The sequence below is a fragment of the Cyprinus carpio genome, chromosome A23 (assembly GCF_018340385.1).
Source record: "Cyprinus carpio isolate SPL01 chromosome A23, ASM1834038v1, whole genome shotgun sequence".
Lineage (NCBI taxonomy): Eukaryota > Metazoa > Chordata > Actinopteri > Cypriniformes > Cyprinidae > Cyprinus > Cyprinus carpio.
In genome coordinates this window covers 7,195,490-7,220,272 of record NC_056594.1, presented here as the reverse complement: position 1 = coordinate 7,220,272, position 24,783 = coordinate 7,195,490, and the positions used below count along the sequence as shown (strand labels likewise).

The following is a 24,783-nucleotide window of genomic DNA, read 5'->3' as shown; positions in this document are numbered from 1 at the left end:
AAAGGCAACACAATGATTTATAAAACTGAATGATAGACAGTTGAAACCCTCCACAGTAGGGTGGTTGTTTGAGTCTTCAGTAATGCATATATAATACTAGCTATTTGGAATATTCCTTTAACTTTAAATTTTGTTTAAAACATACATACATACGTTTAATAATGTGCCATCTCTAACTGTAAACACTTGTTTTAGCATGATGCTTTCCTCACTGCTGCCAGTATATTACAACATACATAAAAATACTGATTTCAACAATTGTCAGGTAATGACAGGGATCCTCACAGCCTTCTGAAACCTCCCTGACACAGGTTATTTAGTACAATACAACAAATAGCAACTATTTATATAGAACTAAATGTTGATACTGATAGTTAAACTAAAACTTTCAAAAAAAAGAAAAAAGAAAGAAAGCTACTTGTTCCTGAGGAAAAGCCTTTTGAAAGCCACCATGTTTGACAAAATGAAAAAAGAAATTGCAGTCACATTGTGAGCACATTTTGTTGCAATGACATAAAAACGATGTATTCACCCTCTCAAAAAGGAAAAATAAAATCCTTATTCAATGTGATGAATGCATTAAAGTGGTGTAAGATTATGTCATGTTGTAAAAAGCTTCAACCTTGTGCTGAGTGATGACATGATCTGTAGACTATATAAATCTGTTGTGTCATCCTCAGGGAAGTTCTTTTATTTACTTTTATAAAAGATATATATATTTTGATCTTTAACTGCTGTTTCAAACATTGAGAAACATTGCTGAAGCTGCTATTTATAGAAATTCAAGCTTACAGACTTTTGGAATGCATAATGCAAAATCTATAACAGTTTATACAAACATAAACAATTCTAGTGATGCTACATGATTTAAAAACCATGAGCTATATTTCCCCTTTTCAAAGACACAGCCCCGAGGTTCATGAGTCATTAGCCGGCCCACGTGGAATGTGCACAAACCAAACCCTGTAGAAGATTCTGCAGATTCCCAAAGATTCAGTACAGTTCAAACAAAATTCAAACCGTTCTAAACATTTCCTGCCCTCTGTTTGTTTATTAACTATTTTGACAAAACTTTCAACTGTACTAGTAAATGTTTAGTACTCAGTTTTACACATTTTAACTGAATGTTACAAAAAAAGCACAGAAAATACTTTGAATTTTTTTTTATTAGTAATTGACAAACAATGTGTGCGGAGTGGTTTTTAACATTAATATCTGAAGAAAATAATATAATAAAGACCTCCAATGCTTATTCATCCCAACAGAGCCATCCTAGAATGTTTTTTTGTAACTTTTAACAAAATGTGACATTCCACTTCTCTGTAATGAAACATGACACACTGATTAAGCAGGTCTAAATGAGAATGGAAAGGCGTAAAGTCGAGGAACAGCTGCTAAAAAGTGGAGACAGCCTCTGATTTTGATCTCTGATGGTAGGTTGAATATCAGTGGATTCCTGATCTTGAAGTGAGGATGCATTCAGGATGTAGAACTGTATTTTGAAAGTAGATTTAAAATGGAATGAAATAAAAAATATAGTTTTTGACTTTCATAATACAGCATAGCCTTGAGCCTTATTGCTTATATAAAATTATTATTATATAATAAAATAATTAAGGATTGAACAAGGCTCAATAAGTTGATATCTATAAGTATGCAAGTTATGGAGTCAGTGGTTTATGAATAGAAGTGTGAATGCAAGCAGATTTCTATCCCGTGTTTATAGCTAAATAAACAACTTGTGGTAATTGTTTTGAAGGACTGAGCTTAGTTATTCAACATATCCAGAAATAAATAGGAATAATTAATAATATAATTATTTAAGTCTTATTGCATAACCTTCAAAAAAAAAAATCCCCAATCCACTCTCATGGGGGCCAATTCAATTCAAATTTACACTCATAAATTGAAAAGGAGCCAATTCTTCAGTTGTGGATTTTGCCCAGCACTGAGGGATATTTCATTTTCTCATTAATTCATGAGATACTTTAAAATGAAAAGGTTTCTTCCTCTTCTTCTTCTTCTTCTTCTTCTAATTCTTCTTCTTATTTTAAAGGAGAATATTACTGCTCAGTTTAGCAGGCACTTCCCCCAAGTTTTACCCAATAAGGAATGCGCATATTAGCACAGGTCTCAAACACTATAAATTTTAAACCTGACATCATGTTTTTAATCCATTATTGATGGATCTTCTAACACTTTTTACTACTGAAAAAGTCTTTTTATATCCCTCCCACTCTCTTTCCACGGGAAGCGGTGTTTTCTTTCATCTGTGCTGATGAACTGACAGCAGATCAAGTGATATGAAGTTTATGTTGCGTCACAGCGGGGATGTGAGCGCGAGCGGCTCCACACACGTTGACGCGTGGCGCAGTGTGGAGTGGATCCGCGCATTCACCTCTGTCTGTGAGGCTGAACTGAGAATACTCCATGCGTAACGCGTTTGCTTTACTTCTCATTTGCCGCACAGTAATCCAGCGGGGTATCATCAGCGCGTTTTACCGTCTCTCAAGGACTATCTTGGATTTCCGGAGGCTGAAAAAAACAGAAAGAATTCCTCTGTGGCAGCTGCACCTGTGAAGAGCGCTCGTCTCGTCTCTGGCATCGTGGAATGGCTAGAGAGATGCTGTTGTTACAGTGGCAGACGCGAAGAGGCTGAAAACTGTCTGAAGTCAAGAAGGTAAACGAGTTTGAGACGGAAACAGCACTAATAGTTTAAGGCTATTTAAAAGAAGAAGAAAAGATACATGACGCTTTATATTTAGGTGAGATATTATTTCATGCAGCTTGTTGTTTTATGGGCTGTGAGAAATGTTTGTCATTTTTATACTTACAAGAGTTATAATATTTTGGTAGACCGTTCATAGAAGCAGATTATAAAACACATAAAAGTTTTTAGATTTTGTGGTTGTGTTAGTGAATTATTTTATTTATTTATTTTTTTCCATGTTAGTGAATATTTTTCTAATTGGCTCTAGTCTTAAAAATAAAGGTTGCAGTTAGAACCAGAGAGGTTTTTTACAGTCTGATGCTATATACACTCATAAAATCATTCCAAGCTCCATAAAGTAGTTTTTATTCTATATTCTTTAGAAAAAAAAACATCTATATAAAGAGCCTATAACCAAAATTTTTGTTTTAATCTTCAAAGAACCACATAACCGCCACAAGAACCATTGAGGAACCTTAATTTTTGCTGTTGCAAACTCATCATTCAATATTAATAATTACGTCTAAAGTACATTCCTCATTTAATTTTATTAATATTGCATAATTCAGTGGTTGTCAGTTCCAGTCTTCATGTAGCACCGCTCTGCACTTTATGTATGTCTCTCTTATCACTTCAAATGTTTGTTCTATTTGTCCGTATAAGTGCCCTGTGGACCTCACAGGATATTCCATCATGATTCCAGTTCGAAGGGAGCCTATATATGTTCCATTCAAAGGACATTAAAGTGTGCGAGACATGAAATTAAATTGTATTTAATTACAGTGGTAATTTGCAGTTCCCCTTTCTCTAGTAAGTTTCGTCGGTGTGTGAAGATGCTGCAGGCCATGGCATAGCGCAAATCTGTGAATGGATGTTCCAAAGTGAAGAAAACATCAACTGATTTCCCATGCTCAGAGAGTAGGGAGCAAAGAACACTGTGTAGGGACCATGTCAATCTGACCACAGTTCATGCATGGAGCACTCTTCTAATGAGCTGGAAATCTGAATCAGGTGTGTTAAATAGAGAGTCATGCAAAATATGTGCGAAGACTGGGATTGAGAACCACTGGCATAATTAGTCCACATTCTAAGATTCTCTATTCTTAGTTTCTCAAGCTCTCCTTTTTTCCAACCATTTTCATTCAGTGAACCTCATCAACATCTGTCCAGACACTGCTGCAGCTTATGGACCTCTCTCAGTTATCCATCTGTGAATGAATTATAAAATATAGTACTTGGAAGAACTGGTTGAAATCTGTTCCAATCTATCTAACCACTAAAACACTGAAATATATTTGTGGAATATCATTAAAAATGTATCCTGTCTGCCAAATTACTATTCCACTTGTGTTTATGATGCCACTAGAGACTTGGGTTGAGAGGAATCATTCTTTTAATGATGTGAGTAATTGCAATAAAATAACTTCACAACCCTTTTTGAAGCAATATGGATTGGATGGATTATTTATTGTTTGTTTGTTTCTTTGTTTGTTTGTTTGTTTGTTTGAATGGGCTAACTGACAAACGGACTTTCCTCATGGACATACATGCTGCATTTTGATTCAATGTTTTTGAAATAGATTGATTTATTTCACAAGAAGATTCTCTTATATCAAAGTTGTATTTTTCTTGACAATGGGCTTGATGTAAGTCTTTCGCAATGCCTCTTCCAGCCTATGCACCTCTCTCCCACAGTTATTCTTATTATTAGAGAAGCAGTGACTTAAGACATCTAATTTCTTAAAAAATAATAAATAAATCTGCATTTTGAGCTTCATACAATTAGAATCTCTAATAAAAGTATGTATTTTTTCATAATTGGTTTTATTTTCTTGAGACTTGATATGCAGCACAAGGCAGTGTATGTTTAATGCAGGCATTGTTTTGAAGAAGGAATAAAATTACAGACTAAAATTGAGTACTCATTCATACATAGCAATAATTTGCACTAGAGGTAGAGTTTTTGCTGCACTCTGCTGGCTTGTCAGAGAATTAAAAAAAAACACTGGATAATTTCTCAACGCATCATTAGGGAAGCCAGATTGTTTGCACACACCTCTGTGTTGATGCAAGTCAAGGGGGAAGAGACAAGGAGAAAGCTTGTCTTCTGTGACATATTACATTTTCCCTTTCTCCCAGCATTGCTTGTTGAGTCATAGAGAGCTGATGTTTATATGCAGCAGGTCGAGGCTGAGGTGTGAGATGTGCCGTACCTGCTGGATGCATGCTTCAAATCTCTGCACCACCAATTTCACAGCCAAATAATATTTGTCAGAAACTGCATGAATCGTTTCAGTCTGTGCGCACACCTCTGTCGTTACAGACAGAGAATAAAGGAATATTCGGGATCTTGTCCCACTGATGCTGTCAAATACTACAGAAAAATACTTTCAGTTCTACTTTGGTAAAAAAAAAAAAAAAAACAAGCAAAAAATTGTGCTGATGCAAATAAACTTACAATGGAAGTCTATGGGGCAAGTTTACTTGTATATAAAAGTTTAGAACTATGAGTGACTGTAATATGAATAAAAGTATGAATGCAAACCAGCAGATTCTCTGAAGTGTTTCATTCAAAATTCAGTCATATCCAGCTAGATAAATCTGGTAACTGTGTTTTCTTGGCTCTTTTGGATGCTGAACATTAATTTTTCATTCACACCCTCTAGATTAGAGTTCAGTCAGAGTGCACAATACCAGCTGGAGAATTTTACACACTCCTCGACCATGTTGTCAACCACTACACTCAAATGTTCATGTCAGTTGAGGTTTTAACAACAACACAGTACATTTTGCACTCTAAAGGGGCTGGTCACCTATAGGTGAAATCATGCTTGGGTTTGCAGAGACACTCTTCTCAAAGATGGTGTTTGTGGATCAAGTGAAGTCAAGGGAACCAGATTTAGAGTGTTACCTTCTAGCCGAGATCGTGCCAGATCTGGGAAGAGTGTGTGTGTGTCTCATTTATGTTTAAAAAGTAGAGAGCATACATACTGTACATTTCGTGTGACTCTCACCATCGGCACTTCCTTTAAAGTCAGCCACTGCATGCTTTCCGGAGTCTTGCTCTTAGGTGTGTTTTTGTGCTGCACAAATGGGAGTTCTGTGCCTTATTCTTGCTCTCTTTTGTCCGATTGCAGTGCAAATGTGAATGTCTGCAGTGCAAATATTCCAGACAGATCCCCTTTTTAAAGCATAAAGCATGCCATATTTTGCCTTTTATTATGGCATCAAGAAGAGTTATGACATCAAGCAGAATTTAAAGGACAAAGAAATTTTCTGTGGGCTCATTTTCAGATCAGATTGTTGGCTGTGATCACTTGGTCCGCAGCGAGACATATATTGTATTTCATGTTCACAGCATTGAAATGTATCTACAAGCCGTAATGGATGAACTGCCAATCACACAAACAAAGCAAACATTTAAAAGGCCAGTAGCATGCATGGATCCTGGTAGTAAAGACATGTTTTTACAAATGCGTGTGATAGTTATGCTGTCATTTTCTAGGTTTATGTTAGAGCCATTTATTGATTTCATGTGGACACACAGTTAATGATGCTTTTTCTTGTTTTTGTGTGCACAGATTTGTAATGTGTGGATGCATAAGTGTTATTTAATTTTTACAGTGGCTCAGAATTTGGTCTGGTCAATTTACCCGTGCTGTTAGGAAATGGCATTTGGCAACCTTAAGTGTCTCCACTGACAGCTCCTGAAAAATAGCCAAGTATTTTAGCAAAATAAGATTTTATTTTATTTATAAATGGCAATGCTAATGGCTAACTCTCTCAAGAAATTGTATGCTTCTTTGGATGTGATTCTTTTATTCATGTCCTCCCAAGACTTCACTGGGTTAGGTGAAGTTGTGTGGATATCATGACACTTGTTGGCTTAATGCTAGTTTTAATACAGTATGTCCTTCATTTCAGTCTCTGCTAATAAGTCTGCACTTGGTAAGCATTCAACTATTTGTATGGTTAAAAAATTCAAATTTGTTGTTACGTAAAGCACCTGCTTATTGGATGACCATTGTGAGGTGAAGCCCCATTGACCATGGCCATTTTCAGCCCTTACGACTTGCACTTGTAAGGGCTTTAGTAAAATAAATAGTAATGTTGTCATATGGTAATCAAGAATATCCTTTTAGGAATTATACCTTGGATAACACAGTCTATTAAAGGGGTCATATGATGCTGCTATAAAGAACATTATTTTGTGTATTTTGTGTAATGCAATGTGTTTATGTGGTTTAAGGTTAAAAACACATTATTTTCCATATAATGTACATTACTTATAGTTCTCTATGCCCCGCCTTTCTGAAACGCGTCTATTTTTACAAAGCTCATCGGTCTGAAAAGTGAGGTGTGCTCTGATTGGCCAGCTATTCAGTGTGTTGTGATTGGCCGGGTGTGTTATGATTGTGAAGGTATTTGTTGTGTTGTTTTTTGTACTATGCCGTCTCCCAGGCCAGCAGCAGCACGTGCACATCCCATCATCGCTTTCTTTTAGCAGTTCAGTCAATGTACTGTTACAAGTAACTGAATAGTTCGGGATATTGGTTCATTTCACATCAGAGGGAGTGTAAGGCACATTTATAAACCAAATAACTTAAGTTATTTGTGGATTATTGCATACTGGAGACGCGAACGGTTTCAAACGATTCATTTTGATTTGGTGAACTGGTTCGACCCGTTCATTAAGAAGATCTGGTTATAAACAGAAAGATTCGTTCACGATCCGGACATCACTAGAGGAGACAAAACAAATAAAACCCATTACAAATGAGGCATTTGTTGCATCTAGTGGGGACATATTTACTGATTATAATGACTTTAATATTAATATTAATATTTAATATTATCATAGATACTTGATGTAGAGTACTGCAGCGATTGTGTATTTTGTTGGCAAAAACCCAGAAAAGGTTAGCATTTTAGCACTTCCGGTTCCATCATCCTGAAGTTAATGGCATTTTTGAACAGGCTTTTGGTTAAATGCATGAATTTAGGTCTGTGGTTAACTCATACTCAAGATATTTTATGTTTTATTTATAAAAATTCTATTTTTCTTGAAAACAGCTATTGTTAAAAATGGCTAAATGGGACTAGGTTGCCAGGGGACATTAAACATCACCACAATGAACAGGTAAATCCATTAAATTGTGTTCATTTGTGAAGATTATCATGATAAACAAAATGTTTAAAAATGTTTAAAAATCACAGAGATTATTTTCTGCAGGTTTTTGTCAAGGGAACCAATGTGATGCTAACTTTTTGTTTGGCATAAAATTTATTAAAAAAAAAATAATTTATTTTATGCATTTTTTTTTCGGTGGAATAAATGCAGTTGGTTGCCAGAACTTTACCATAAAAAATACGGTAGCAACATTTTAGGTTTTACAGACCTATTTAAATTTACAGTGTGAAAAAATATATATTTATTTGATTGATTGTTTGTTAGCAATCATTTTAGTTTGATTTTTTTATTTTTATGTGAACTGACTGCACTTAAATAGGCTAGTTGGCATTTGTTTATAAAATAATATTTACAATATTTAAGTAATGCAGGCATAATGGTGTTGGGAACTATTTTGCTTAAGTCCATGAAGAAAAACCTACTGATTTACGAAAAGCCATTAATAGCATTAATTCAACTCAATCTTCTTGTAACAGCAGCACACATTCATGTGTGATTAAAATTAAGCAACAAGCAGCATAACATCAGATATGAGCTGTCCATTCTTTACTTAAACACAGCCTCTACTCTCCAGCACAATGGTGACCCAAAACACAACAGGAAGTTCACTGTTAGGTTTTACAGTATTTTGCTGTTTTTTCTTCTTGGTTTTATGGTGAAATACCGGCAGCTGTGATTGCCAGTAATCTACTGTTTTTTTTTTTTGGTTTTTTTTTTTTTTTTTTACAGTTTGCATTCATAAATTCAATTAACAGTATATTTCTGTTAAAAATACATTTCACAGTGTGCTGTTTTTTTTCTTCATCTGACACATTTAACCCCTTTAATTTCACAGCAAAATCCTCAAGTTTAAAGAGCACGTATATGTGTCCACACTAAGTGACACTGGAAGCAGTGATGAAGTCAATGAGATAATTAAGTGACTAATTAAATGAGGATTGAGCATTAGTGATGAACACCTGTTAACAAGCAGAATCACTGAAGAAAACAGAAACAAGAGCAGAAAATCAAAATTTACAGCCAAAGCCAAAGATGAAATCAACTGAAAATAAAACACATTAAATTTATCAAGATCTCAAAAGTGGAGGATTAAACAGCTCCACAACCAGCATCACCAGCTTCACTTATTACTAACCAGTTTGACTTTATTTCTGTCACAAAAGCTCTTATTGAGATTTTAGGTGATGTACTTTCATTTGAAAGTTTCATTTGACTGGTGTTTGCTTTAGTTGGGCTCTTGGACCTTGACTTTTAAAAAATAGTTTTGCTTTGATTGCTTTAGTTAGCTGTATTTATTTAACACTGTTTTTATAGTAAGTAAAGTGTAAAGTATCTATGATCAAATACAACTGGTGCTTGTGATGTTAAGAGCCCACCTAACACAACCACTTATCGCCAAAATGGTGAGGACCAACAAAACATTTTCAATACAATATAAACCTCTGTTAATTCTCAAAGAATTTTTGTAGATATTTGACAGAAATAAAGTCAAACTGGTTAGTAATGAGTGAAGTTGGTAATGCTGTTTGTGGAGTTGTTTAATCCTCCTCTGCTGTTTTATTTCGGTTAATTTCATCTAAGGCTGTGGCTGAAGTCAGCTGTGGTTTCATTTCTTGCTCTTTCCTTCAGTGATTGTGCTTGTTAACACCTGCAATTTTGCTGTTGTACTTACAGAATCTGATTTATAAACTTCATTTAAGTTTCACCTTCAAAGAATATACTGTACAAAAAAGAGGAAATACTTGTGAATTGATGCAGATGCAGATTTTGGCTTTACAAGATGTTAATTGATGTACTGGAGTGGTGTGAATTACTTGTGGATTATTGTGGTGTTCTTATCAGCTGTTTGGTCTCTCATTCTGACGGCACCCATTTAACTGCAGATGATTCATTGGTAAGCAAGAGATGTAATGCTAAATTTTCTCCAAACCTGTTTTCAGGAAGAAACAAACTAATTTACCTGACACACAGCTAGGAAATGTTGCTGAACATGGCTGCTTTAGTCTGGCTAACTCTTTCTAACTCTTCTCATCTTGTCTTTTGATTTCAGGGCACAGAGGATCAAGTCTGGACAAAGAAAGCATTCTATTTACCCTCAATTGAATGTGAGCTCTCGCTGACCTCCAAATATTTAAAATGGGGTTGTCATGGAAACTGCTGGTGCTGCAATTATTCATAGGATGCCTTTCAGGTAGGCATCCTAATAACCTCCTCTATAGACTTTCCTGTCTGTTTCTATGGCATACATTTGTCCTTGTCATGTACTATTAAGGGCAGACCTCTCATTCAGGGATGTCTCTTATCTTCTGGAACCAATTAAAGGTTTCATTTTGTTTGTGAACGCTAAAGCCTTCCAACTCTTCCGGATGGGCGCAGTGGTGAGATGAGCAAAGACACAATATGTGTGACAGTCAGGCCATGGGGTGGTGGTTTTATATTAAATAATATATATTACATAATATAAAGACTGGAGAATAGGTGGTGAGAAGGTGCCGTTATATTCTCCTTGGCAACACTTTATTCCTTTCTGGAATTATGGGATTTGATGCTAAGGCTTTATACTCATCCTTCTTGGGTAGAATATACATTAGATATATTTCCATTGTCACTGAACTATGCCTCCTATACTCAGGGCATTATACCATGGCGGCAGACTTCTTGATTTAAAGACCACCTTGCTTTGTGTCAAAGTTGGAGAAAAGATGTGATAGTATGTAATTTAACCAGCCCTTTGAAAGACATGAAAAGGTTAATGTGCAAATGAATCTACCAGCCATTATTTTATTGGAGAGCACAATTTATGTTCTCATTTAGCCTAGTGGAAGCACAAAAGCCCCTTTATTGATCTCTTTTTGATGAAGCAGTTACATTGTCTTTCAGTCACTGGGAGGGTCAGACTTAATCCTCTCGCTGATAAGTCTTTGATTTAAAAAGGGCTGTTTGCTCTTTTGCATGATCTTCACTCCTGCTGTGTGTGATTTTTGAAAGCACTCTTTTCTCCGCTACCAGGTTGTGTTATGTTGTGGAATTATTCTGGAAAAGAGGTTCAGTTCATTAAAAACATAGTAGCCAGGTGTGTTCACCTAATAGTGGGGCATGTTGTCACACAATTATGGTTAGGTTAAGACATCATAATGGGAGCCTGCATTATTGGCTTTTCTGCTAAATAAGAGTTAATCAATTATCAGTCATGCACAAAACAATTTATTTAAATATTCATAAACCCAAGATATTGTTATTAATAAATTGCATATAAAACACACATAACATCTAACATTTTAAATTGACCTTCGTTTTATAGTCACCTCTTGTCTGAATGTATGCAAAATGTGTTTTTATTGTGCTTACACAACAGCTGAAGCGTAAAAATTACAACACTGGAGTTCTGAACTAGATTCGAAAAACATACAACCCACTGCTAGAGAAAACACACATTTATGTAATTGGACGTTTGATTGAAAACCTTTTAGTTACTGAGCTATAGCCCTTGTGACAACTAGCCCCAGTCCTCTTTATTTAAACAATAAGTAGTACATACTGAAAGGAAAAACACAAGTAGTAAAATATGTTCTGATGAATACTGATTTTCTTTTCATTAAATGTCAGTTTTATATTTTTCAGTCTGTTCAAAGACACTTCTGCCAGTGGTGTTCATGATTTCAAAATAACAGTTAATGGTTAATAATTGATACTGCTAAAAGAAGATCTTGCAGCATTATGAAATGTTAATGATATTCATCCACTCCAAACTAATACTAATTACATTAACAGCAAACCCATTAGAAATGATTATGTGTGATTTAATTGCCAGCACTCGAAAGTACGCTTGAAAGTAAAAAAATATATAAATAATAACTCTAGATGTGAAAATAGACATGCTAATGGCTACTAACTGCATTCATTTGCTTTGTCTCTTCGAAAGTTGACTAAAAACCAGTGAACAAATACACCAGTTTGCTTTAATTTCTAGGTGAAGTCATGGCCTAATGGTTAGAGAGTTTGACTCCCTACCCTAAGGTTGTGGGTTTGAGTCTTGGGCCGGCAATACGACGACTGAGGTGCCCTTGAGCACGGCACCGAACCCCCAAACTGCTCCCCGGCGCCGAAGAATAAATGACTGCCCACTGCTCTGTGTGTGTGTGTTCACTGCTGTGTGTTTGCACTTTGGATGGGTTAAATGCAGAGCATGAATTCTGAGTATGGGTCACCATACTTGGCTGTATGTCACGTCACTTTCACTTTCACTTTTGAGCATATGGCGGCAGGTAATTGTAACTGCAGTAGAACATAATAGATGCAGGATATAATTGTGCTTGATTAAATGTGCTTTGATTGAGGAGTAGAGACATAGAACACAAACCGCACAATCAGAGGAAAGCACTAACACATCCGATTGTTGATTATTTCAGCTTAAATTCAAAACATGCATATGTTTTGTTTCTCAAAAGCTGCAAACTGAATTAGATGCTTTATGATTTTTACTCAATTTTGGGAAGCTTATTCCCTCTTAATTTTTATCTGGGATCAGATATATTAAAGAGTATCAGGAAGATAATGATGCAAGTGAAGGGAAATCTCGACTCCACAGCTCAACATGACAAAAAAAAAAAAACATGTCGAAGCTCTAACAAATTAAAATCATAGTGAAACCTATAAAATGTATGTATTAGACAACAGAGGACCCTAAGAAGTACACTTTAGCATTCATTTTAAAAGTGTACTTAATTAAACAAAAACGGCTTTGAAAAAATACACTGAATATAATGTTTCAGACACTTACTTGCAAGCTAATTCAATGAAATTAAAAAGTTTAAATTTATATTAAATGCAATTATTTGAACTTTAGAGTGCTTTTACTTAAGTAGGTCTTGGGACTAAGTGCATTCTTATATGAAATATCATAATTACTTATACTGGTTTTGAAATATAAGTGTACTGCTGAATGTACTGACCAGCATTTATGGTAAACTAAAATATACTTAAATTTCTTTTCTATCTAAACTTGTATGTCATGCATTTAAATATATATTTGTACAGTAATTACACATTTTAAATGTTAAAGTTTCAATTAAGTACATTTAAAATATGTTATCTTAAAATGTAATGTAATCTGGAATCTGAGGGTGCAAAAAAATCTAAATATTGAGAAAATCACCTTTAAAGTCCAACTGAAGTTTTTAGCAATGCATATCACTAAACAAAAATTAAGTTTAATTTAAATTAACATATTTTTATTTTTTTAATTTAATTAAAAATTAATATATTTACATTAGGGAATTTACATAATATGTTAATGGGACATGATCCTTACTTAATATCCTAATGATTTTTGGCATAAAAGAAAAATCTATAATTTTGACCCATACAATGTATTTTTGGCTATTGCTACAAATATACCCCAGCGACTTAAGTTTTGAATTTGAAAAAGGCCAAATTTATAAACACACTTTTAAATACATATAAATATGCAGCATAATTGTGATATATTTCATTAACTTTCTGCAAGTCTGTTACAGTTAGCAACAGAGTTAACAAAACACGCTGCGCTTAATTCCTTAAATTCATGGTTCTCTGCACTTCAGGGCTTGTTGTTTGTGTGCGCGCATGGGTGTGTATTTGTTTGCATGGGTGAGTACAGGTGTGTATTTTAACTTACCAAGATTGGCTTTTTCATTTGATGAATAAAACCCTTGAATCAGAATCAAACGGATTGGAGGGCACACGAACATCTAAACCCTTTCCCTCCCTCCCTCTCCCACCCTGTTCGCCCTATCTGTGGCTGGACATTCATGCTGAGGTAAGCTGGCCGAATTCATCGGCTTGTCAGATGGTATTGAATTTGAGATTAGTTTTTATTTGGGCCTCCAAATTGCTTCTTGGCTTTTCCCTCCAGCTCCGGTGCTGCTCCGGGGGGCAGCGCTGCCATATAAATTTTCCCATTGGGTAGAGAGAGAAAGAGAGAGAGAGAGAGAGAGACCTGCTTTCTCCAACTTCCTTCATAATGACCTCCCTTTCTACAAAGGTGCGCTTTTGTGTTGTAAACCTCTTGTTAGTATTCTGCGCTGAACAGGGATAGATAATTTCTCAGCGACTGTGTGTCTCTTTGGACAGCTGTGGTCTGTTGACAGAAATCACAGCACCAGTAAAGCCCTAAAGCAGAATCCTCACAACGTAACGTCAAACCCGTAGGCAACAACATGGTTTCAGATTACTCCCCATCAATATTTTAATAACATATTGTAATATTTGCAGCATCACCAAAGCTTGTAATTACTTGGTGTTTCTGAAATAGACAGTTCTGTCCTCTTGTCCTCTGGCAAATATGAACTGTGATTGCAGCATTAATTCCTCGCATGATAGAAATTCACTCTCGGCTGCATTTCTCAGGTTTGCATCAGCTCCAAGCTTAACCTGAAGTTTTGAAATCATTCTTGGTATGGATATCTTATTTAGCTGTTCTGTGGAAAATTGCTCATGTTGATTTTGAACAGCTTGATCGGATACAGACAGATGCTTTAGTGCAGTGTTAATACTGACGCCCACATTTGACGTGTTCCAGAGCCTTGATTATGAGAGCGCTCTTTGTTTAGCATGAGTGAGTCACTTGATAATTAATGTGTTTTAGCCTTTGATAACATCTCAACGGGCTGACTTTCATGTCCATGTGCATCAGAAGATTGCATAAGAAGTTTTTGGCGGGTACATGTGGAACACACTTTATCTACTAATCCCATGGGCGTCACTTTAGTTTCAAAAGTAATGGGTGTGGTGGGAGGTTATGACGTCATGAAATGGCTTTAAACAAATTCAGGAAAATCATCCTGAAAAAAATAAATAAATAAAAATTACAAATTAAAGCTAAAGATAAATTCCACTTTGGGGGCCAGTTCTCCTCTGGCCAGATGAAACCAGCACAGAGTGATTTATTTCCAGGCTGCAAAACAGGTCAGGTTGTGCAGACTACAGACTATGTCAATATTGATTTACAGTACTTGGAAAGCAACAACATTAAATTCTAGTTTAAGTGATACAGTATAATTAACTGGGTAACAGTGTGTGACTAGTAGGTGAAATAACATTTTATACTAAAATAAATTTCCTGAAGTAGTGACTAGGTTGTAATCCTTTATTAGAATTTAAATAACGCCCCACCGGGTCCTACCCACTCCGAACGGGACTCGAACCCAGGTCGCTGACATGTGGGCACACTAACAAGGAGGATAAAGACAGCAGCCCTTTGTACTGGTCGCTAGTGTGCTTCTTGAGATCAGAGGAGTAAGGTTTACCTGCACAGCACCTAGCAGCAGGCCTCTGTTACATATACAAACATATTTACCAGATTCACTGCATATTAAATTAAATTTTTTGTTGGATCTAACAACTTTTTCCATGATGTTCTTATCCAGCCTGTGTGTATAGTAATCCTGGGTGCTGTAGCTGTACAGCCTTCACCTGGAGTTCACTTTTTTAGGTCTACAATGGTTCCTTTGCTCTGCGGTCATTAGCTGGAAAAAGAACCTCTCTACAGATACATTGGTTGACAGCTGCGCAAACATATATATTTTTTTATTTTTACGTCAATCACACTTTTTATTATATTTTTTTATTGTGGTTTTGTAATTTAAGAGTAGAAAAAAATATACAGACATAATTGAAATGCAGGACACTGTTTTTGTTCTGCAGTATGTAGGACTTTAATTAATATCTTAAGTTAACTATGAAAGCCCTAAATACACATTTTGTAAAAAAAAAAAAAAAAAAAAAATTAATTAATTCATGTGGACCCCTGGGGATTCTTGAACCCTGGTTTTAATAGCACAAGTTGCTATTTTATTATTAATTTATTTTTTTCAACATTTTACACAAACTATATTCTTATTATAAAGTTATCTGAGGCAACAATCAGAACTTGGGCATTTCATTCGAAAACGTCCTTCCCTACCTTTTTCGGTCCTTGTTCAGGTCCGGGTTTTTGGGTTGGATTTTGATGTTGAAGTCTAAAACTAAAAGTCTTAAAACAAAACTAAAAATCTAAATTTGAAACTTAAAGTCCAAGTTGAAAATTAATTAAGACAGGATACGCCTCTTCTGTATTAGCTTTGGAAAAACATGTAAATAACACCTTTACGGAATTCTACTCATGGGTATGGGGATGAGTTTATGATTTTGTTTTTAAACTAAAAATATCACTGCATGTATGTCAGTAATTGTAGTAAGTGCTACATATGTTTTGTTTAGCTGTACTCTTTTTTGTAATAGCATCAGCACAGTCTGCATATTTTAGTATAAAAATAAAATCATTAGAGAAGTGACAACGGCAGGAGGCCGGGCTTTTGGAAATATGGATCAGCTAAACAGTGGAAAGCACTGTGGTAGCTAATGGGAAATCTGAGTCAATATTATGGTTGTGAAGTATCAATTTATCATTTGCTCTCACTCACGTCTTTTCATCTTCTCATGTTTCCGGTTGCATTTAAGAGTTAAAGCCCTTGTTGACAGTGAGATTGAAATTAGCCCTGGTGCAGTGTATTCCCCATTCAATAGATTTCAGACACCTCCACTGAGAGCTCTTCTGTGCTCTATTATCACCCAGAATCACAATGAACTCCACCTCTCCTGCTTTGTGAGATGCTAATTGAACACTAGGTAGACCAATTTAGTTTTTCTGGCATGGAAAAAAAACCTGTTAGTTCCGAATTTTCAGATGCATTAATTCAGTTTGCACCCCTCTGGAACTTGATATCTGCACAAAGTAAATAAACAACCAGCAGTATGTGCTTAACATGAACTAATTTCTCAAGAGGATGGTTTCCTCTAAAAAGTCCTCTAAATTTAGGTTAAAAAAAGTACTCGGTGAGCCATGACTGCTGCCTCAGATTCTATTGAAGAAAGAGATTTGCATAGTACGCCTGAACACATTAGGGTCAGACATGAACTTTTCAATTAAAGGAAAAAACAGATTTGGATAAATGTAGCATTACATCACTTGCTCACCAATAGATCATCTGCAGTGAATGGGTGCCGTCAGAATGAGAGTCCAAACAGCTGATTAAAACATCACAATAATCAGGGATAGGCAGTATTTCAGATACATGTATTTAAAATATGTATTTGAAATACAAAATAATTTTTTGTATTTTTGTATTTTGTATTTTAAAGCCTTTGAAAAAAAAATCAAATGTAATTTTCATTTAAGTACATTTTTCTACACAGTATTTTGTATTTGCATTTTAAATACATTTTCATGTATTTATGGCCATCTCTGACAATAATCCACAAGTAATCCACACCACTCCAGTCCAAAAAGTCACTTTTGGACAAAATACAAGTCTATATAGTCGTTATTGGACCAATAACGCCAATAAACTGAAAAAGTCCTGGACTGTTTTTGCTGGCACATGGTGCTTGTTCTGTGCATATTTCTCTCCTGATTCAGATGAGATGACTTTTTCACTGGACAAAGCAATATTATGGAATGAGGACTCATATGTTAGAAGCAACGGTTTGAAGTTAAAAATGTCTAAATGGATTTTTGATTCATTCATTTTTTTTTTTGTTATTACAAACACAGCTTTTTTGCTTCAGAAGATGTTAATTGATGGACTGGAGACGTCTAAGGGTGGGTAAATGTTCATTTTTGGGTGAACTATTGGTATTGCCCATTGGTATTGATTTAAAGGGTCTTTTTTTACTTTTATATGGACAGTTTTTATAATTACCATATTAAATGTACCTGTGTTGTCTTTTATGCAAAATACTTACATTTAACCAATCAGATTTTTTTATTAACATCAAGAAAAGCTATCTTTACACTACAAAGGTGGAACAGAATATTTGACAAAAAAATCATTATTGTTAATTATTGATCTTGATGAAATTATTAATGTTGATTAATAAAATATTTTTAAAAAATTGTTTGGGGAAATTGCATGTCATATTCAGGCTACACAGACAAAGGCTAAGAACTGTTTATAAATTAGTTTACTCACTAGAAAATCAAGATGTCACACTGGTTACTTTAGTAGAATGAAAAAACTAAATTAACTACTAATCTCTCTGCATAACATGTTTGAAAGGTCATGAAGTCAAATGGCAGTCACAGAAAGAATAGTTTCAGTGCAGTATCATTTAAATACCCCAAAATTATGTTTATCACCATTTTTGAAACAAAACATGGAGATTTTTTTGGTGTTTTGGACACATTGCAGCAACATTAGGCTCTATGCTGTGTTAATCGGCACACAATGAGTTTTAGATTATGCAAATTGCCTTCTCCCTCACAAGAAAACTCTCTATCCTGCTTATTGTTGGGTGGATGTTTCATCTTGCTGAAGGCCATTTGTGCTTAATAAGACAGGATAAGTGGTTTGCACTAACCATCAACATGTAATTACGGAGAATAATAAACCACAAAATTTCTAGTCTTTTAAGTGTTTACACAATACACACAATTAAGCTACTTTCCTGCAAGTTAGTGTCTTTGGTATGATGAAATCACATTAGCGAGCTTAGTGGGTCACCATGTGTTCTTGAAAATTGAATAAGCTCTTGTTTTTTGTCTGACTAGATTTTTGCAAACATAGCATAACATGGTACTAGATAAGCAGTACACAGTAAGCTATGGAAAGAAATTTACTGTCTCAAATCAATATTTAAGCTCAAGAGTTTTGTATTTTAACTTATGTGTTGCTCTTTTGGGGTTTGTGATCTTAGCATCTTGAATGTGTATCATAGCTAGCATCCTGCCAACAAAAATCTCAAGTGTTTTTAAGATTACTACGCTACCCATTTGACAGCTACTGAATGACAGCTAGGCTTTCATCCAATGAACAGATGGATACCTTTCACAACAGCTTTGCTCTAAAAGGCATGCTATACTAAACTTAGCATTGACTAATAGTGTGTTTTTTTTCTTTTCCTCCTCACCTTTAAGGCAGCGGTCCTCTGAGGCCAGTATTCACCAAACAGCCGGGAAGTATTGTATTCCCTCTCCATCTTAATGAGCCCAGCCGGGAGGTCACCTTCAGCTGTGAAGCCCAGGGACATCCGCCCCCGTCCTACAGGTGAGATCCCAGTGTACCCATGGATTTTGGTATCAGAAAGCCAAGACAAGCTTTATTTGATCATATTTTGTCAGTTTCAAAGACAAATAGACAATCCATAATACCTGATTAACCTGTTCAGTCTAGGCTCGAGTTTGAGTCAAAACCAATCTGAACTAGTCTCAGCTGGTTTGGCCTTTCTGTTTTATTTATTTATTTTTGTGGGAGTCCCATACTGAGTCTAATTGGATTTAATTTCTCTTTGAAAAGCTGTTTTCTTCAGCTATGTCTTTTTTGTGGCTGCACTCGTTCTTTGTCTCCCTCCTGTTTTTGTGCTTAATGCCTGATCTCTGTAAATTTAGTTGAATGTAATCTTATTTTAACTGCAGCATATATGTATCAAACAACATCTTGGATGTTAAACAAGGTGTCAGAGTCATTTTAAGGCTTATATTGTGTTTCTTCACAATGACCAAAAAAGTAACGTCTCAGTTATGTATGCTAACCCTCGTTCCCTGAAGGAGGGAATGGAGATGTCACATCGGTGACCAACGAATTGGGATATCGCTTCGAGAGACCAATCTACTTTGAGTGTAAACTAAATGAGCCAATGCACATTGGCATGCAATTATTGCATCCAGCTGCAGCTGATCACAGTGTGAGTATAAGAAGGCAGCAGGTGCAATGCATACCAGGTTTTCGCTGAGGAGCCAAGCTGGTGACCCGGCGGCTCAGCGGTGGTACAGCAACCGTGGCAACGGGACGTGACGTCTCCGTTCCCTCCTTCAGGGAACGAGGGTTACCATACGTAACCGAGACGTTCCCTTTTAGTCGGTCACTCTCAACGTCACGTCGGTGACCGACGAATTAGGATCCCTACCAAAGCGCCATGAGTGCTGCCCCTTCCAGTGCCTTGTGCGAGCCATCTGCATCCCTGTTTGGTGTAGGCCGGGGCTCGGAACAAGTAGTTCCACTCACCACTGTTAAAGCACTACCTCACTGGGTGAGATTGGATAACACTGGGAAAATGTACCCATTCCACTTTGAAGAGGAACACTGCGGAAGCCCCATCCTTCCCGAAGGAGTTTTCGGAAGCAAATACACATATAGAATCCATTTAGGTGTATATGGAGAATTGTGATTAAAACCCACTTGGGAGGGCAGAAGTCTGCCGGGGAAACACAGGCTCTACTGCTATACCGTGGACTATAAACATATGATTACCGCTTAGGTCTCAATATGGAACCCAGCCTTCCACGGTTCTCACGGATTCATCATGAAGGCCTGGCTCCAGATGTTCCGCCACGTCCAGCTGCCTAGGGTGATGGAGGATTTCAACAGGCTTTGCCTGGATCGGATTCGCGGCCGAATCTTCATCCGACAGCTCTCCCTCTGATGCTGAGATCGACATCTGGTCAGGGAGAGGTCCACTGGATACCACTGGTACGCTCTTTGAAGAGGGCCCGGCACATTCCGTGGGTCACTCCACTGGATCGGAGGAGCAAGAGGAGCGATGGTCCCCAGAGGATTGGTTCCCTGCGGGGTTTGCCAACACTGTAACCCTCAAACCGCCCGTGCTACTGCCGGAAGTGGTTCTCGTCTGTCCACCAGAACGAGCTCCAGATCACGGCAGAGGCAACGGGACTCCGCCCCCCTGATGGTACATGTAGTGGAGCCTGGTTCGCAGCTCCGAGATGGTCATCTTCCCGCAGTAGGATTATGACGCATCCATAAAGGCCACCTTAGTGTGCTTGACGCTCAGACACATGAGGCAGCGATCGTGACCATCACCCGGTGCCAGGTAACGACCACATCCAGAAATGCACGGGTGAGCTCTTTTAGAGGAAATTGCTCTATAGGAAAGGCTCTTTTAGTGCTGAGGCACACAGGGGTGATGGCCGCTTGCAACACAACAGGGGGTAGTGCAGCCTGAAGTGCACAACCCACTCGACACTGGAACGACCGCCACTGAAGTGCCATCTCGCAAACACAGAAAGCTTCCAAGAGCTTGCTTAACTCGTAGTTCACAGCAGACACAGTTGAGCAGTATGATACAGTCGCTCGGCTCCGAAGCGAAAAGCTGGTATGCATTGCACCTGTTGCCGCCTTATACTCACGCTGTGATCAGCGGCAGCTGGATGCAATAATTGCATGCCAATGTGCATTGGCTCGAAGTAGATTGGTCTATCGAAGCGATATCCCAATTTGTCGGTCACCGACGTGACGAAGAGTGACCGACTGAAAGGGAGCCTATATACATACATGCATACACATGTGTATAAAAAACACAAAAATTACAATATTTTATAAAAAACACAAAAATTACATTATTTTCCGACCTCATCACAAGCAATTATGCAAGTTTAAATATTTTCATCTTAACAAAAAAACATTTTAAATATCTATTTTTCTCCACTAGTTTAAAGGTCTGACATCTGTCTACAATGTGTAAAAAATTAAAATGTAAGTAAACAAGTTAAAAAGGCTGGACACTTTCAAACAGTCTTCCCTTGAATTTTGTAATTCTGTTCAGCTGATAAATTTGTAAAACTTATTTTTTTTCAGCATTTGAATGTGAAAAGAGTGGAAGGTTTCTAATTGTACTGTGTGCCCTCCTCAGGAGACTGGAAAAAATACTCAGTGTATTCACATTTAATACTGTATGTCTCCAACATATAGTCCCTGAAAGAATTTCAATCTAATGAACCAGTTTATTTATTTATCTTTAAATCTTAAAGTGCATCATTGAGTTTGAGTAACAGGCAGAGCGAACAGTGGGCTGTTCATGCAACTATATCTCTCCCAAGTCCCATGCATTATCTTGTGCAGCACGGTACATATTTCTATCAATATGGAAAGGTCATAGACGTGGCCTTTAGTGTGTGGTGGGGAAACATGGCATCATAGTATCTTCAGTTTTGTGTGTGTTATATTGATTTCCATTGTGCATAAAATCAGACAGGTAATTGATGTAGATCATGTCTTTTTCCACATTAAAACCAGATGGCCACTATAGTGCCCTTCTCTGTTTTCTCCAGTCCGTCAATTAAAATGGCCCTTATTTGCTGTGGGATTCAGACAGCAGACTCATTTGTTCTCATTTGTATGCCTCATTGACAGAGAAGTCTGTTTTTTTCAGTGATTACGATTTAATAATGAGGTAAGGCAGTGATTACGCTTCCTGACTGTATTGATTAATTGTGTGATGACGTAAAGACGAGGCTTTTGTAGCAGGGGATCTGAACGTCTCTGGGGTTTTGTGGTTTCTGATGTCATGGGGTGACAGGTCTAGGCCATTGATCGGTTGTTAAAGTCCTGTCTTTCTACTTAACAGCTTTCTACTTTGTTGTTGCTGGTGTTTTTGTCATGTGGCACTGTATGTCCATGCTCAGCACTTTAGTATTATTTTTAAATAGAACAAAATTATTTTATTTTGTATTTTGTATTTTGTTCATGTTTGATTCATGTTGATTATGACAAATAATAATAAATGATAAAATAATAATTAAATTATTCTTATGTCTTTTTTTTTTTTTTTTGCTAGAAAATTATAAAATGACACAAATTTTGGTAATGGAGTTGCAAAACTTGCAAACATCTTGAATGAATGAATAACGAAACATGATTAGAAATATAAAATATCTCATTTCTAATTTGACGAGCTAGATTGTTATTTTAACATTATTTATATACTATTATAATATTTATTAATAATTTGAATTTTCAGTTTTCATTTTTAGTTCAAGTTTTAGTAATTTTATCATTTTTATTTATTTATTTATTATTATTTTTATTTCGGTTTAGTAGTTTTACACTTCAGTTTAAACGTATTTTATTTTAGTTAGTCCCAAGGCAACATTTTAAATTTTTTACAGCTTTTATTTTATTTTATTTTATTTTATTTTATTTTATTTTATTTTATTTTATTTTATTTTATTTTATTTTATTTTATTTTTGCTTTTTTCAATTAACAAAAACAGTTTTTAGTAGTCTTAAACAACACTGCTTTAGATGGACAGTCAGCATTTCCTTTCACTGACCATTTTTTTAAAGATTATTTTATATTCTATATGTGCAAAGTCCCATGTACAATATATTACAAATAACAAACACATATATTTCAGTATGTTCCACTTTGAATGAAGAGAAAAATATCTTTTAATACTCCAAACTCTCTTTTCACTCTCTGCTAACTATGCCTGTTTTATAGGTGGAAAATGAATGACAGCTTCATTCCCCCTCAACCTGGCTCTCGATACAGCATCTCAGGAGGAAACCTTCGAATCAGCCAGCTCAATAAGGAAGAGGATGCTGGTATCTACCAATGTCTGGCCTCGAACTCTTTCGGGACTATTCTCAGCAGAGAAGCGAGTCTTCACATTGCTTGTGAGTCTCTGTTTTAATGATTTCTCTATTGAAAAACTCAAGCACTTGAAAGTATGATGGTCTATAGATTCAAACCTGAGACCAGTAATTCTTGATTAGTCTTTTTCTCATTATTTGAGGTGGTTTTAGTGGGTTTTCATGACACCTTTGTGAACTAGTACTTTAAAGTGGGTACAGATGCAGTGCATTGGATCTAAATGTAGTCTGAGTTAATATCGCGGAGAGCACTGCATAGAGCAGATTAACCATATCACATAAAAATGACTCAATGATGACTCAAATTAACCATAAATTGAGGGTTTGTATTGCTTGAATTAAAAAGCATTTGCTCTGCATCTTATGGTAAAAAGCTCATATCATGAGGAATCACATTTTTCTTGGTCTTCTTAGATAAAATAACCATTTATGAAAGCTAAACATATTTTTCTGAACTTCTACAACTTTCTAAACAGTTTCGAAACATTTTGTGATCAGATAAATCAAACCACATTTAGAAGTAGTCAAAATGCATGTAACCACACTGGACTTTTAGTATAAATGCTAAATCTGCTTCAATCTGTTTTACATTTCAAAATATATTACCGTAGACAATAAGCGTAGCTATGGTGAGCATAACAGACTTACTTCAAAAACATTAAAAAAGCATCTTAGAGACCCATACCTTTGACTGGTAGTGTATTTCCAGATTAAACTCTAAGTAACAGCAAGCAGAGGAAAAGTTTATTTTAATGTATTGAATTTTGTAGTGTCCAGGCTCTATGACATTATGATCCACGTCATATTCATATAAACTGATGAGATCTTAGCAGGGCTTCTGAAACTGGTGTTTCATGGGCTTCATTTATCAGTTTTCTGTGTGATGTATGCGGAATCTCTGGTGGCGAGGTGAGTTTGGTGTTTCTCTGTTTGATGGTTAGCTGGCTCATCTGCAGAAATGATGCCCTGTGATGGATGTGAGACTAAGTTCAGGAACCTGTTTCCTGCTGTCAGGCAAGTGTGATCTTTACAACAGCTTCTGTGGCATGAAGGTGCACGCATGCAGGTCCTCGAGCTTTATGTGTTATCTATGTTCTCTCTCAAGAACCTAGACCTAACCTGCTGTGGCTTCCAAACTGATCGCTCTCCTATTGTCCAGCGGCTGTAATGCACCAGGGGAGGTTGATCTGTGACCTTTCTCTGTGTGTCTCACTCTTAGTATAACATATGATGTCAGTTTAAGAGATTGAGATTCTGAGCTATATTGAAGCTAACCTGAACAAAAAAAATAAAATAAATCCTGATAAATTTACTATAAAAAGGCAGAAGTGGTTGCCAGAAATTTAGTGTGCACAATGAACAGTGTTATGAACAATGAATAATGTTTCAGGTTTTTATGGTATGGTATATTGGTGGTATTTTACATCTTACAACCACATATTTCATTAAGTGATATAATGTTAATATACCAATCTTTT

At 36.2% G+C, this 24,783-nt stretch overlaps 1 protein-coding gene across 2 annotated transcripts in view; it reads left to right on the top strand.

Moving 5' to 3' along the window:
• Nucleotides 1-2,188: 2,188 nt before the first annotated feature.
• LOC109091076 (contactin-3-like) overlaps nt 2,189-24,783 on the top strand; it is a 67,894-nt gene continuing 45,299 nt past the window's right edge. Inside the window, exons 1-5 of one of the 2 annotated variants that reach the window (XM_042712842.1) lie at nt 2,189-2,680; nt 9,952-10,092; nt 13,729-13,731; nt 18,835-18,964; nt 23,154-23,329. In XM_042712842.1, the coding sequence (XP_042568776.1) occupies nt 10,038-10,092; nt 13,729-13,731; nt 18,835-18,964; nt 23,154-23,329 (364 nt within the window). In that variant the 5' untranslated portion in view covers nt 2,189-2,680; nt 9,952-10,037. Of the gene's footprint in view, nt 2,681-9,951; nt 10,093-13,728; nt 13,732-18,812; nt 18,965-23,153; nt 23,330-24,783 lie in introns of those variants that run through there. The other variant, XM_042712841.1, reaches the window with a different exon arrangement.